The sequence below is a fragment of the Marmota flaviventris genome, chromosome 3, assembly GCF_047511675.1.
Source record: "Marmota flaviventris isolate mMarFla1 chromosome 3, mMarFla1.hap1, whole genome shotgun sequence".
Classification (NCBI taxonomy): domain Eukaryota; kingdom Metazoa; phylum Chordata; class Mammalia; order Rodentia; family Sciuridae; genus Marmota; species Marmota flaviventris.
In genome coordinates, this window is record NC_092500.1 from 167,941,170 (window position 1) to 167,956,786 (window position 15,617).

At 45.5% G+C, this 15,617-nt stretch overlaps 1 protein-coding gene across 3 annotated transcripts in view; it reads left to right on the forward strand.

Moving 5' to 3' along the window:
• Dock5 (dedicator of cytokinesis 5) overlaps nt 1-15,426 on the forward strand; it is a 189,478-nt gene extending 174,052 nt beyond the window's left edge. For 2 of the 3 annotated variants that reach the window (XM_071610584.1, XM_071610585.1), the window contains exons 49-52: nt 6,795-6,963; nt 7,626-7,764; nt 8,550-8,650; nt 9,175-15,426. In XM_071610584.1, coding sequence (XP_071466685.1) covers nt 6,795-6,963; nt 7,626-7,764; nt 8,550-8,650; nt 9,175-9,279 — 514 coding nt within the window. In that variant the 3' untranslated portion in view covers nt 9,280-15,426. The remainder of the gene's footprint in view (nt 1-6,794; nt 6,964-7,625; nt 7,765-8,549; nt 8,651-9,174) is intronic. The other variant, XR_011707190.1, reaches the window with a different exon arrangement.
• Nucleotides 15,427-15,617: the final 191 nt, after the last annotated feature.

Here is a 15,617-nt window from a genome sequence, read left to right on the forward strand (position 1 = left end):
CCTGGGGACCAACAACCTGGGCCCTTGGGGGACAGTCAAGCCATATCCAAATCATAGCCAAGTCTATCAATATGAGAAACCTGCCATAAGGGAGAGATACATCTTTGCCAGAGATACACATTTACAGCATTGAAAGTTATCCCTAAGTGGACTTCCCTACCACTCGGCCAGCTTCCGCCCCACCAGCAACCTGCCTGGCTACCCTGCCCTCGCCACCACACTGTGCTGTCATCTTGATTTGGGCCAATCTGATAGAGGAAGAAGGTTATCTCCTATAGTATTTTCTGTTTCGTGTTGTTTTTCTTTCCTCTGTGTTGTGTAAAGTGGAGGCTCGTCTCTTTTGTTCAGTAGCCATTTGTATTTATTTTCTGTAAACGATGGTCCAGGACTTTCTATCCATTTTTCGGTTGGATTGTCAGCTTGGATTGTCGGCCTTTGTCTGTAACGAGTTGAGCTGTTTTCTCCCGATTACTTCTTTGTGTTTTGACTTCAGTTTTTTCCTTCTAATTTCTTATTGAAATATACATATATTTTTTATATATATATATTAATTTCAGAGTTTTAAATCACAATTAAAAGCCTTTTCCACTCTGAGATAACCAAAAGAGTTACTGGTTGTTTTCGTTGACTTTTAGAGTTTTGCTGTTCTCAGTTAAGTCTGTGATTCTTTGGGATTCATAAGCTGTGAAGTATGGAAGCACCTTTTTTCCCACAGGTGGTTACCCAGTTCTCCCCATAACATTTAGGGAGCAAACCATCTTTTTTCTGCTCACTTGAAATGTCGGTTTTATCACAAATGAGATTTCTGTATGTTCTTCCATCTCTTTGGGGGCCCTGCCCTCATTTCCTTCACGGACTTGTCTATTCGTGCCTTGGCCCTGTGTGGTTTCAGATACCATAGATTTAAAATGTTTTTGATTGAGTTGGGGTTGTGGCTCAGTGGTAGAGCGCTTGCTTAGCACGTGTGAGGCACTGGGTTTGATTCTCAGCACCACATAAAAATAAATAAAGTTAAGGTCCACCAAGAACTAAAAAAAAAAAAAAATTAAAAAGAAAATGTTTTTGATTTCTAATATTCTTTATCAGAATTTATCTAACTAGTTTTTCTCATTGCTCACTTTTGGATTCACTGGTCTAGAATGTTATTGCATTTTTATTGGGAACATGCTAAATTAATTGACTAATTTTGGAAAGTTTGATGGCTTTTAAATGTTGAGTCTTCCTTGCCAAAAACATGGGCTGCCTTTCCATGTGTTCAAATTTAAAATGTTCAAAAAGGAGTTGTTTATAGTTGCATCTTTCTACATCAGGTTACTACTTTCACACATTTGGGGGGGGCGGTGCTAGAGATTGAATCAGGGGCACTTAACCCCATCCCCAGCCATTTTTAGTTTTTATTTTAGGGCCTCACTGAGTTGCTGAGGCTGACTTTGAGCTTTTGATCCTCCTGCCTCAGCCTCCCGAATGGCTGGGATGACAGATGTGTGCACCACCACACCCAGTTTATACAATATTTGACTAATTAAAAAATTAATATGTGTACAGGTATAAAGTATTTTAAATACTCGAAAATTTAAAAAATGTTTTACATCTTCATTACTCAGCAATAACTACTGTAAAAGTTTAGTTATTTGAAAATGAATATACCTATTTTATACCAATGAAAAACTATTTAGTGGCCTAGTGCTTAATTTAATATAAATGGTGAGTATTTACACATCATTAATTATTCAAGATAGTGTTAACTCACCCCTCATTGAAAGAATTCCCCACGCAAAGACACTTTGCCGGGAGAATTCCAATTTTATTGCAAAAAGCTGTGTGCTTATATAGAACTAAGGGGGAGATGGTAGGGCTTAGATAAATGGCAGGCAGCCGTTTATTGGCAAGTTCTTCCAGATATCAGCTCCGGAGCCCAGGAATTAGTTCTCATTGGGGCTAAGGTTCCCCGCCAGCGAGATTTGAAATTGGCGCTGGCGGGAGAGTTCACACGGGCGGGAACTTTTCGCGCCACTGCAGAAAAGAAGAAGGTAGGAAGAAGAGGTCCTTAGGCGCCATGTTGGGGTTTTTTCTCTGGGGTATGGCTGCCGTTTATACTTTTCCCAACACTCATAAATTATTAATTCTGCATTATGATAATTACATCCTAAAAGTAACCTACCTGAATGGCACCCTACCTGTAAGTCAAATATTTAGTATTTCCTAAATTATTTATGCATTCTTTTTCATTGACATAGATATCTTCACATGTCCCCCAATTATAGCGCAGACAGAGTTTGGTACTTCACTTTTCTTCCTTTTTATTTTCCATGCTGATGTGTCATCTTTAAATCCTTTTATTATTTTTTTATGGTGATATGCCATCACATCCTATGAATATGTCATAGTTGATCCTTCTCCTACTATTAAATATTGAAGCTGTATCATTATTTCTAAATGTTAACTCATATATATCATTATAAATTTGAATGGGAAATATTTACCTTGTATCAGTATAAAACATTTTTAAAAATTTATAGCAAGCATGTCCTTTTATGTAGCTTTGCAGTTGTTTATTTAGAATCCATTTTTAGAAGTCATACATAACTTTGTCAGGGGTTGAACATCTTCTTGATGGTTCTTGGTATCAGATGTCAGTGTTTAATGCCATATGCCATCTGTGAATGATCACATTATTTTTAATCCCTAGAATCGATAGATATTAAACAATACCTGATTCATGTGTTTGTTTCTCACAATTTTTTTCATGCCTTAAAGAGATACTGCACACTATCTGAAAAGCAGGGACGTTCTGTTCTGTTCAGGAAGACTCTTGTCTTAAACTGTGTCTCATTGTAAAAAAGAGAAGTTTAGAGGCAGCTATTAGAATCAGAGGTACAGTGTGTGCCGTGGTTCCCCAGGTCCTCCACGTGCCGGCCCGGGTGAGGTGGGTTATTCCTCTGCCCACATTCCCCCCTGGGTTAGAAGTAGCAATAATACTTCCTAACATTTATCCAGAATGTTCCTGACAGGCAGCTCACACCAGTGGACACTCGTGACCCCACTTTTCCTAATACCCATGACATGTTGCAGTATTAACCTTGATGGTGATTTTGCCTTCTGTGAAGGTGGCGCTGTTTTGTTTGGGGGGGGGGGGGCGGGATGCCAGTGGGCCACGCTGCAGGCACAGGGGGTACCTGCTCAGGGCAAAAGGAAAGCAAGAGACTGGAAAGAAATGCCCAGAAGGAAATGAGCACTCAGTGTTGGTGAGGGGCCAGGCTCCCAGTGCCGAGCAGGTGCTGAGAGCCACAGCCTAGTCAGAATGATGCATGGCATTTTTGCCAGAAGGGAGTGGTTGAGAGGTGAAGCCAGCAAGCCATTGAGATGATGATGGTTATGTTAAGCTGTGTATTCAATTGTATATTAGACCCCTGCTGTCCGCCTTGGGAGCCAGCTACTTTGGAGTTCTCCTGGGGATTCCTGAGGAGTTCCTGTTGGTTGGGGAAGTTCCCCAGGAGGGATTTCAGGTTGGTGGTGTGCCTGGAAGGGCCACGTGGGTGGCGTTCATGGGAGTTCAGGCAATAAAGGAGTTCCTGTTTGAACCTACAAGTGCCTCGTAGTGGCGCGGTTATTTGGTGCCCAGCCAGACTGTGGCAAGCAGGCCTGCGGGTCTGAAGGACAGCCCGATGGCCGTAGCTAACAGAGCTCTAGTGTATGTTGAAATTCCCTAAGGGAGGAGGTCAGTGCGCGCACCCACAGAGGTGGGTATGTCAGTGTGTTATGCTTGAATTTGGGACCACAGGGACCCGAGATCGATGTAAGCAGCAAAGAGGTGTTTATTGCGAGCTAGCTCCGTCCTCTGCGCACACACACAGTAACTGGTGACCCTGAGAGGCCCCAGCCCAGGGTTTGCAGCATTTTTATACATTCTTTGGAGAAGGCAGGGACTTCACATACATCATAGCATCTCTTAGCCAATCATCACACACCGCGGGAAAATCAAATAACAACTCTAAAACATGATTAGCACATTCACTGGCGGGAACAAGTTGGGTAGGGGTGATTGGTCAGCACAAAAGAGGTATTCATTTGAACTGATTGGTTTAAGCCAAAAGGGGTGTAGTGCTGAACTACATGGTTTCTCAACACCATAAACTACTGGGAGGGTCCTCTGGCCTCCCAGGTATTTCCCTGTCTCATGCTGATTGGTGGCTGCTAGGGGGTTGCTATGGATCCCACCTAGCCTGAATGAGTCAGAGACACCTGGTGCCACAGACCTCTCCTGTTATTTGTAGATAAACAACTTAGCAGGGTGGGAATGTGCCTAGGAGTGCTCTGTGGGTTTTTCCAAGGACAAAGGTGATGTCCCTTCCTTGGACAGACTTTGCTCTGAGGTAGAGGCTGGTTTTTCAAGTGACCACCGTCCTCGTGGCCAGCACACGGCATCAGACCATCCCGTTTATATCTCTTAAACACATTGCCATTTTTGTCAGTCATAGCAGAATAGAGTCAGGGAAAATTGAAAAAAGTTATTTTTAAACTTTTTTGGATTTATTAGGAAAAGTAGCCAAGTATGCATTATAAGAAGAAAAAAATTGGCACACCGCTCCTTGAGCCTTTGCTTTACTGATTTTTATGGCTGCGTCTTTTTTACCATTAGGCTTTGGAGAAAATGTGGACCTACAGTCCCCCGGTCATTACTTTCATTCTCCCTTAGTGAAGTAGGACTGACAGAGTGGACACTGGGGCTGGGGGTTTCTGTCCCCCTCACACATTGCTGTGTGAGGTTATTCTTTCTGTTTGGTTTGGTTTGCTTGGTTCGTTTGGATCTTTTTTGGAATTTAATTCTACAATCCTTTTTAAATTCAAAGATTGAAGATAAATGAGTGGCATCCCATTAAATATGCTAATGGTTGCCAGGTGTGCATTGGCATGCTCCTGGAATCCCAGTGACTTGGGAGGCTAAGTTAGGAGGATCACAAGTTCAAGGCCAGCCTCAGCAAATCTATGAGACCTTATCTCAAAATAAAAAACAAAAAGGGGGTGGGGATGTAGCTCAGTGGTATAGCACCCCTGGGCTCAATCCCTGTTACTGGGAAAAAAAAAAATAGCTCTTTCTGGTACTGAGGATGTGAGGCGAACCTATATTGACATGGCATTGCCACCACTACTCCCTAGTTTATTTTAGAAGTCACTTTTGGGGTGGTACATTCCATGAATCTTAGTATGGATTAATGACACATCCGTCATTGCTGTGTCACACAGAAGAGTGTGACTCTTCACTGCCCTAAGAATCCTTGGTGCTTTTCCTTTTTATCCCTCCACACTTTCAATTTTTTTATGGAGCAAAATCTACTGAATTTTCAACAAACCAAGACTTATTGGCAGCTGTGAGCAATACTGTCATAAAGACGTAATACCCTTTTTTTGAGGTATTTTGCCCCGTGTCTCGGTCTCCATGCCGCCACGTCCTCCTCCTCCCCACCCATCTGTTGTGAGAACCAGGCGGTCACCTCACGTAAACTCACTCGCGCTGGAGTAGTTCCAGGGTCAGGAACCAGGACGTCGCACGTGCGTCAGCTCCAACCCGTACTCTAGTTTTGTCAGCTGTGCCCAGAGCGTCTTCCATAGCAGTATCTGGTGCAGGATCCGGTTGAGATCCCATTCTCTCTGTAGCCATGGCTCTTTGCTCCCCTGATCTGGAATAGTTGCTTACTTTGTCTTTGACAGTATCGACAGTATTTGGGGTTATGGGCCAATTAGGTTTTAGGATTTCCCTTAAATTGGCTTTGTCGGATGTCTCCTTGTGCTCAGTGTTCAGGTCACCGTTCTGTGTGGTGGTGTGTCCTCAGGACCCCCTCAGGTCTACCTGCTCCTTTCTGGTGATGTGAACTGATCACTTGGGTAAGGTTTCGTTCCTTTTCCTCTCGGCGTGTTTCCCATTTTTCATTTTGTAATTAATAAGTAACATATGGAGAGATGTTTTGAGACTTCCCTACTTCCCATCACTCTCTCCCCACTATACAACATCCAAGTATGAATCTTGAATGAATCGATTTTTATTATGGTACTTGAACATCTGTTATTATATTATCAGACTTTTAAAAGGTGCCAACCCCTATTCCAAGCTTTTGTAACACTCAGTGGAGTAGGTATTATTTTTATCTCCATTTTACAGATAAAGAAACTGAGGTGTGGAAGGTCGTGTGTCCAAGGTCACTCAGTTCAGTGTAGGTAGGATTTGAACACAGGCACTCTGGCTCTGGAGTGGGTGCTCTTACCACTACATGGAGTTGGCCACTTACCTTCTACTTTATAGATCCTTTCTTTGCCTATGCATTAATAAGGCCTTCTCTTCCTGGGATAAGTATCACTAGTACTTTTTCCATTTATTTGATGATCTCATTCATATACCTATTTTTTTTTTTTTCTTTTTTGTACCAGGGATTGAACTCAGGAACTCTTAACCACTGAACCGCAGCCCCAGCCCTTTTTTGTGTTTTATTTAGAGACAGGGTCTCACTGAGTTACTTAGGGCCTCACTAAATTGTTAAGGCTGGCTTTGAACTCATGATCCTCCTGCCTCAGCCTCCCGAGCTGCTGGGATGACAGGCGGGAGCCACTGTGCCCGGCCTCATTCCTGTACCTTTTATGATGAGATGTTTGTTCAGTTGGCAGTTGAAATTTCAGATCTAGAACCTGCACATGAAAGTCTGGGTGAAGATTAGGCTGAGGAGCTGGTAACCCTTGGTCCTTTTGGAGTGAATTTCAATGATTGGCATTCTGCCATATTTGTCCTTGTTCCTGGCTGATAGGTCAGTCCTGGAGCCGCTTTTTGAGCGCAGGTCCTCATCAGGTGCCAGAGTGGAAGATCTGCCCCTCAAAGAGGACAGCGAGAACCGAATCGGCAAGTTCAAGAGAAAAGACTGGAATCTGAGCAAGTCCCAAGTCATTGCAGAGAAACATCCAGAACCCGATCTAATGGTAAAAGAAATTGCATCTATAGATGTTTATATATATTTTGAAGCACAAGGAGGTGTGTCACTGTCTGCCCTGGCAGCCAGGCAGATCCCCTTGGCTCCAGAGCAGTGAGTCACCAGCTAGAAGCCTGGCTGCAGCTTGTCTCTCCAACAGCCTGTGGCTGTGCAGATCACAGATGGTGGCAAGAAAAGCATGTGCAGAGAATTTCAGTCTCTAAGTCAATGCTGGCGCAAGATCTTGTACCCACGACGTAAACATGTGGGTTGCTGCTCAGAGTTGTGGTTCTCACCACTGTGTTCCGTGAGTCAGTCCAAACATTGTCGTTTCTTCTACATTTAAAAAAAAAAATCATTTTTCTTCCATGAGCCACATCAAGTTGTTGTGGCAAGACCAGCTTTCCCTGAGAATCAGCGTGGCTTATTTCCAACTTAGATGACACAGTCCGACTGTGGTCAGGATCAAGCCAGTGGCCAGCCAGGAGGTGATCTGTGGTGCGGTGACTCCCCTTGAGGATCCCTGCCGTGGTGCCTGCCATGTGACAGCGGGTCCTGGAATCAAGCCCTTTGCAAATTTTTGCTCAGCAGAGAAGGCTGTTGAGAGCCCCCCTAAGCTCAGCATTCCTCACTGGGACAATGTTTTTCTGTGTTTTCCTCCATGATTCTTAGAGTCCAGCCAGAAAAGTGCAGAGGCCAAAGAGTCTCCAACTGGTGGACAGTCGCTTAACGCCATTCCATGGTTCCTCGCCCCCTCAGTCGACGCCTCTGAGCCCACCTCCTCTCACTCCTAAGGCCACCAGGACCCTAAGTAAGTTTTCCTGTGTCTCAAGAATCCTTTCAGGTGGGAAATGGGGTATATTTATGAATCTGGATCATTTTTACTCAAACCAGCTACAAAGTCTGTGGGATTACTGTAAAACTGATGCAGTTCAGTGGTTGTGGGTACAACCACTGAGGGGGAATCACACAACCACTGAAAGTCCAAAATCCCTTTTCCTATTGCAAAGTTTTAAGTAAGGTAAATTCAGACTAGGACCAAACAGGAAGCAAGTAACTTAGGAACCGACCACTGCGTGGTTAGACCTGTTCAGGGAAAGAAGGGGACCCATTCCACAAACTCTACAACGAGACCCAGCCTTGAAGAACATCACAAGGTGCCTACAGGCAATAATGGAGGATAAGTCTACCGCTGCCAGGAGGGACAGTGGCCAACCAGGAGTTCGACATATTTGGTAGGGTTTCCCAGAGGACATGGACCTTTCCGTAAGAACTTGGGCTATATCAGAGAATAGAGTAACACCCCAAATTCCTGGAAATAGTCTTATCTTCAGCTTAATGGCAAAACGCCCTGAACAAAAAGAAAAAAGAAAAAAAAAGGGATTTTTCACTCCAGAACTTCTTCTGACAAATGGAGGGTGCTCCCTTTGTCCTGAGGGTAAGAGGTTGTCTTCATCCTGTCCACAGAAACCACAGAAAATGGCGGCAGCAAATCTGATGGGCCAGGCTGGTCTGGGAGTCCGTGGTGGGCATTATTTCTCTGAGATGCCTCTGTAGATCCTTCTCTCAACCTCTGTCTCCTCTGTTGGTTTCCAGGCTCCCCGTCTTTGCAGACAGATGGGCTGGTGACTGCTGTTCCCCCTCCCCCTCCCCCCAAAAGCAAGCCCTACGAAAGCAGCCCAAGGACCTCCACCGAGGTAGGGAGCCCGTGCCTGAGGACGCGGTCACAGCACGGGGTTGATTCTCCAAGCGTTCCAGTTAGGTTTCCCATCTGTGAGTCCCTGTGGCCATCTGGGTTCCTCCCTGAGACCACAGAGATGGGAAGGAAAGACATACCAGTGGACCTTTTCATAAAACTGAGGCGGAACAGATCCCTGCCCCCCCACACACACACTGGGGCCAGGGGACGAGATCCGTGAGCTCTCGTTGTTCACTTCTGAGTGACAGCCCTTGTCGAGTGGCCTGATGAACTTCCTTCTTTCAGGTTTGCTGGAGGGCTTTGTGGGTGGATGCCAGGCACCCGGTGCTGGGGAGTGTGTATGTGGAGGGGGAGATTAGCTCAAGGGGAACCAGGAGGACAAATGGGCTCAGTTCCCATTTGTCACCTTGCGGAGGCTGTGCAGATAAACACACAGCAGTTCAAAACTAAAGCAGAAGGTGGGGGACGTGGAGCAGGGCGGACTGAGGAGGGCAAGAAGACTCATTCCTGTTCTGCCCGCAGGTCGCACCCCCACTGCCTGTCCGAAGAGAAGCCAAAGCCCCACCGCCACCGCCTCCGAAGGCTCGGAAATCTGGCATCCTTTCTTCTGAGCCTGGATCCCAGTGAGGACCTCGCCCCCTCCTTGCATCTCTGAGTGCCTTGGACAGCGGCTGCCTGAGAATTGGCCTTTGGGAGTGGGTGTCCTCATTACCAGGGGCTCCCTGCCGGTTGGTTGCATTTTCTGATCAGAGATGATGCTCACCAGCCCCAAACCGGTTTGTTCTCTCCAAGCTTCTCTTTGATAGCTGTTTGGAGCTGTGCAACCCTCCAGCCCACACGGAATTCCAAGGATTGGCCATGCCCCATGCATTTTTCAAGGAGAGTGCTCCTCCACCGTGATTGCGGAGACCCTGGGGTCTGCAGAAGCTGGGCCAGTCCCATAGTCTCAGCACCTGTGCTCTGGACAGATGGGTTTCTTGCTTTGCTTCTGAAAAGCTGCATTTGAGACTTGGTGGTTTCTCTCATCCTTGCACACCTATCCCATCCAGCGTCTGGGAAGAGACAGATGTCAATACACTGTAGCAGCCAGCATATCCCTGTCTTTCTAATGTCTACTGTGTTTCCTTTGAGGAGAGAACACACATTTTTAATGGAGATTGGCTGCTTTCAGGTGTGAATGGCTGTTATCGCTGAAAAACCATGAACTCACCTTTGGCTTCACTGGATGGGTTCCCTGGCCCATGGCCCTCTGCACAGCAGCCGCTCCGCCTTACTAGGGATCCCTCTGAAGCTCTTTTGCACAGTTTCTTGTCCTTCCTCGGAGCTCAGTTCCCTGGCTGTGAGGGACCTGGGAGCCTGGGTTCGACAGCTTCTTTGCCAGCTCCCATTCGAATGCCCCACGTCCCCTGTCCACTTCCTGATTTTACCCTGGAGAGTACAGTGCAATATTTCCCTTTGATTATTTATTCCTTTTGATCATGGGATTAATTTGATTACTTGCTAATGGTACTAATGTCAGTACTTCTTTTCCGAACAAAAAAATGGGGTGATTTAGATAACCAAATATCACATAAGTTACAGACGTTTTGAGCTGGAAGGGTTTTAAAAGTCATACAAGGAGACTCTCGCTTTGTAGATAAGGAAACTGAGGCTACACCCAGAAAGTGGTACTACAGATTTCTACTAATGACCCAGCTTGCTAACATGGGCTGGGCCCGGAGACCACTCAGAGCTAGAGTGCACCCCCACCCAGTCCTCAGCACCTCGCCTCCGCTGGAACGGTATTTGAAGTGTCCCAGATATTTCACAGTATTGGGGTGTTGAAAGCAATGCCGAGAACTTCTTGATTGTAACTCTGAAGGTCAACGTGGCAGGGAGACTCCAGGGGTCTCTTCCATGACTAGGCCCAGAGTCCTTTCTCCAAGGCCAAGAGAGGGAAGGAGCCTGCAGCAGTAGACGCCATCTATCTCTGTGATGGGTGCTGCTCTCCCCACTGCCTTGTTAGGAGAGAAGTGCTGGCTCCCCTCACAGCCAAGGAAGCAAAAGCCTCCGTGACCTTGGCAGCGGTGACCCCAGAACGAGTGTGCATCTTCCAGGAGTGCCTGGCAATCGGAGTTCTTCACCCCGACCCGGGAGCTCCTAAGTGGGATCGTGGAAACAAAGTGGACTTGGGAATCAAACCCATTTGGTCACAGTTCCCAGCCACGTCACCTGTTCACTTTGCAAGCTCCAAAAGGTGTTTGATTTTCTGAGCTTTCTTTTCTTGCTTTTAAAAATGGGGACAGTGCCTCGCACACAGGTTATTCGGGGGCTCAGGTGCAAGGGGACATGTGAAGGAGGAGGTACTTGTGCGATGGTGCTTTCCTCTTCTGACAGGCATGAGTAAGATCTGGAACTCTCCCAGGGCATTACTGATACTCAGTTTTTCTGAAGGTAATTCGGGTTGTGAGTGCGTGCGTGTTAGTTCTGTACACACAGCCCTCCTCCAAGAGCTGCCTTCTCTTCCAGAGTCAGTTACGACCCAAGAAGATGTGAGTGAGAGTGGAAGAGGGGTTAAGAGGAAAGAATCAGGCTGTGCAGAGGAAGGAAGGCACCTAGCCGACTTCCTGGAAGGGACTGTAGGCCTCACCCTATCTGTCGGTCTGCCATTGAAGTCCAAACATACAAACACAAGACTTGGGAGCCTGAGGCAGGAGGATAATATGTTCAAAGCCAGCCTCAGCAAAAACGAGGCGCTAAGCAACTCAGTGAGATCCTGTCTCTAAATAAAATACAAAAAAGGGCTGGGGATGTGGCTCAGGAGTCAGGTACCCCTGAGTTCGATCCCCAGTACCTGTCCCACCCCCACCCCACCCCCCCAAAAAAAAAAAAACCCACAAGCCTCCAGCCTGTCCCTCCAGCAGAAGCAGTGAGTTTCCGGTCTGGTCTCTGGGCAGGGTGAGGGAGATGTGACCCACCAGTGTCCAGGTGGTGTCTCTCTCTTTTGTATAGAACATATATTTTCCATGTGACTCCTTTTCCATGTTGATGAGAATAAGAGTTCTCGACTCTTCAAACACAGAGGATCCCCGGTGGTGTGGCAGAGACTGGCTTGCAGAGGACATTGGAAGGTTGTTTCCTTGGGAAGCCAGGGGATAGGCCAATGTTCATGACAGGAAGTCATAAATAATGTCTGTCCTGAGGTCAAAGAGGAAGCATGCCGAGGAGCACCTGATGACTGTGGTAAATGTAGAAGAGCTGAGCAACAGGAGAAGAGGGAAGGGACTGGTCTTTGTTTTCCCAGAGACCTTAGCAAGACATTGAAATTAGCCCCCAAACTGCCACCACCTTTGTGAATACTGGTTTATGGTTTGTGTTGTTATCATTTATTTCTCTCTCCCTCCCTGTCTATGCTGGTGTCTTTTGTCTTGCTTGGAGATGCTTTTTTCAAAGCAGTGTGGCATTCAGCACCTACGAAGTTGCTCTCGAAGGCCAGACCCACTGTTAACCCCTCAGGATTTAGCATTGGAGCGTATTTAGTGGAAACAGCCCAGAATACAAAAGCAGTTCCCTCTGGGTGCTGCAGGATTGCAAAGCCAGGGTGAAATTGAAACCCTAAATAGAGCTGCTGGGCATGGGTTGCTCACCTCCTCCACCTCCACCCGTGGCTCCGTGATGACGGTCATCTCCTCCTGCCAGGGAAACCCCTTATAAACCACAGCCACAATGCAAGTCCCAAGATGAAGCAAGGTGCCAAGCAGGATAGGAGGTGACCCACCTTGGTCAACTCTCCAACCTGGAAGAGTCTCTCCCCTCTAGTTGGCCTCCAGATTGTGGGACAATTCAATTGAAAATGACATACAGTTCAGGGCACAAATCCTGGGAGTGTGGATGGATGGATTTCGAGATAGCTGCCCACCGTGTGTGTCAACACCTCTAGATTCACTTACCCACTTCCAGAAGGTACCCGTAGCACCATTTTGTGAATGGCATTTAGAAGGTCCTCTAAGCTCGTGCCTTCCTTCCTCACCCTTCTCAGGTGTAATGAAAAGGGGAGAAAACCCCACCATCAACATAGAGTTAAGACTATAGAGATGAGATCCATTTTAACAAGTCAATTTATAGGCACTTCCTAAGCCTCAGTTTCCTCGTCTGTAAAATAAACTGATATTTACATAGTAGAGTCGGCATGATTTTCTTCAAATCCCTTCCAGCCTTAGCTTCTTTTATTTTAAGTGAGTCAGAAGGAAAATTCCTCACCAACTCACATGCACAAGGCCCTGGGCCCTGGGTTCAATCCCCAGCACCACCAAAAAAAAAGGAAACATTCTTACTAAGGCTTTTAGGTCCATGCACTGGAATCCTCAATTTTTATCCCACATTGGTGCTTTGACCCACCTATACCTTAGCTCTTAAGATTAAAATATTGGCAGATATTAAAATAACGACTCTTGCACATATTTTTGAAATATTGACCTAAGTCACTGTAATTCTTTTCAGTAGCCTGTAAATGATGTCATTTCCACACTGTTCTTAAGACTCTGCCAACCTGACCCACCATGTCTAGACTTCCAGTTCATTTGAAGAATCATGCTTCTCTGTGTCCTTTGGTAAAAATCAGTTCCTTAGAGGCTTTCACTCTCCTGTCAGACAGTTGTTAAAACTAGAAAAAGTCAAGTTTCTCTTTGGGTGGGTTCAGAGCCCTCCATTTTAATCCACAAGAGGAACCGAGAGTTTTCCTTTCATGTTCATGATTGCAGGCGGATTCTTCTGATCCAGCCAAAGCTGGTCTTGTGTGCATGCTGCCAAAGTCATCTATGAATCATTTTTTTGTGAGTCATTCATCCAGACCATTACAGCTACTCCTTTGACATGACTTTGTACCTAGTTAGGTTTTTAAACATGGACAGTTAGGAAGATGTGCATTGGTAGAAGAATTTTGTTCGGATTTGCTGTTATTTATTTTTTAAATTAAACATGGAGATGTATTTTAATGTTCATTATATGTTTAGTTTGTTATTACTTTTATTAATGAAATGAAATCATGAACTTGGAATTTTTCCTTCCTGACACCTCTTTGAAGACACATCACGCCCAGGCTCCCTCTGGCTGGTGTATTGTGGGTCCTCTTGGTTGAAACGTGTATCTTGGGGTCCTGGAATCATCTGTGCCCAGAAGTAATAAAAACTTCAGACCATTTGGTTATCCTCACGCCTCCTGTCCATGCCTTTGGCACCTGACCTGAAGGTTTTCTGATGGCAGTTTATTTGATGTACGTAGGTTTTATTTCCTTCCTCATTCATCATGGGTAATTTGGCAGAGGTAAAGAGAGAAATGGAGAAGTTTAGAAAGACTGTCTCTCACAGGGGAAGGATAGGAACTGATTCTCAGCCTAGGGGGAAGGTTCTTTATTAACTAGGAAGAGGCCCCAGCCCAGCCCAGTCCTATCAGCATTTTTGAGGGCGGGGAGTGGAACCCAGGCTCATATTTCATTCAGAGTTTCCATTTGTTCCAACACTAGGCCAAGGTTGAGAAATTGGTAGTTGGGCGTGTTTTGTAAAATCCATGCAGGTGGCTGATCAGGTTGGAGGGAGGGAGGTCCCATTGCAGCTGGAGGGACTTGTGTGTGTGTTTGAAGAAAGTTCCCCAATGCTTTCAAACATTTGCAGTCTATTACTTTGTAAAAGCAAAGCAGTAATTCTCCACTGTCTGTCACCCATTTGCTGATTAAAAATGCACGTTTTTTTTTTTTTTTTTGGTGGCACTGGGGATTGAACTCAGGGCCTTATGCATGCAAGGCAAGCACTGTACCCACTGAGCTACATCCCTAGCTCACCCCTAGCCCCTTAAGAAATTCTACTTTAAAGCATCTTCCACTATCAGAATCACTAAGTGTTGTCAGCTCACACAGGGATTCTGGTTTTTTTCTCCAGTTATCTCTAGGGGGTGTTAAAGCTTTTAAAACTTTGGAAATGACCTATCTATTTTCAAGCCAATCCTTTTGCTACTTGATCATTTAAAGTCACATACATTGGATAACTTATCACATTAAATGTGTGCTTTGATGTTTCCCCACCCTTTATTTTAAGAGGCTTATTTTGATATATTGATGAGCGAGTTCTTCAGATTCAGGAACATGTTTGACATATGAGTAAAGGGTTGTGTTTTTTTGTTTTTTGGTTGTTTGTTTGTTTGTTAACTGGGGATTGAACCTAAGGGTTCTTAACCACTGAGCCACATCCCCAGCCCTTTTTTATATTTTATTTAGGCACAGGTCTTGCTGAGTTGCTTAGGGCCTTGCTATATTGCTGAGGCTGGCCTTGAACTTGCGATCTCTCTGCCTCAGCCTCCTGAGCCACTGGGATTACAGGTGTACACCACGTGATGGCACAAAGGGGCTATTTTCACTCTCCTCCTTCCCCTTGGTCATTTGGGAATCAAGTGGACCCAAGAGGCTCAAGTAAACTGCAAACCACCAGTGCCACCAGGAGCCAGTAACACCAGCGCCAGGCAGACGGATGAGCATTTCTCACCTTCAGGGAGGCCTGCAGCTGGCTCCAAAGAGATTGCCCCAGAGAAGAAGAGTGACAGAGGACACCTGATGCTTCAAGCAGGACACGTACATGAAGTGGGAGTGGGACTTTTTGGAAAATGTGTTCATTAATGTAAAGATTGTAAATTATATTGTTTTTGTAAAAGCAGTTACTGAGTGATTGGCAGATGGAAGCCTGTCATCCTGACTTGTATCTATCTATTGACTAATAAAATAATGCAGTTATGCTTTTGTTCCATAAAGCAGATTGTGGACACATCATTATCAAATTTTATTGAAGTGGGAGTGAAGAAGTTCTTTAAGTTTTAGAGATTCTTCAAATGGAGACACTTGGGAAGTCCAGCTTTGTGCAGACACAAATATTTTATTAAAAAGGGAGGGTCTGCTCCCCAGTGGGATGCTTCTGACCTTTGTTGAATTTCCTAGCACAGGT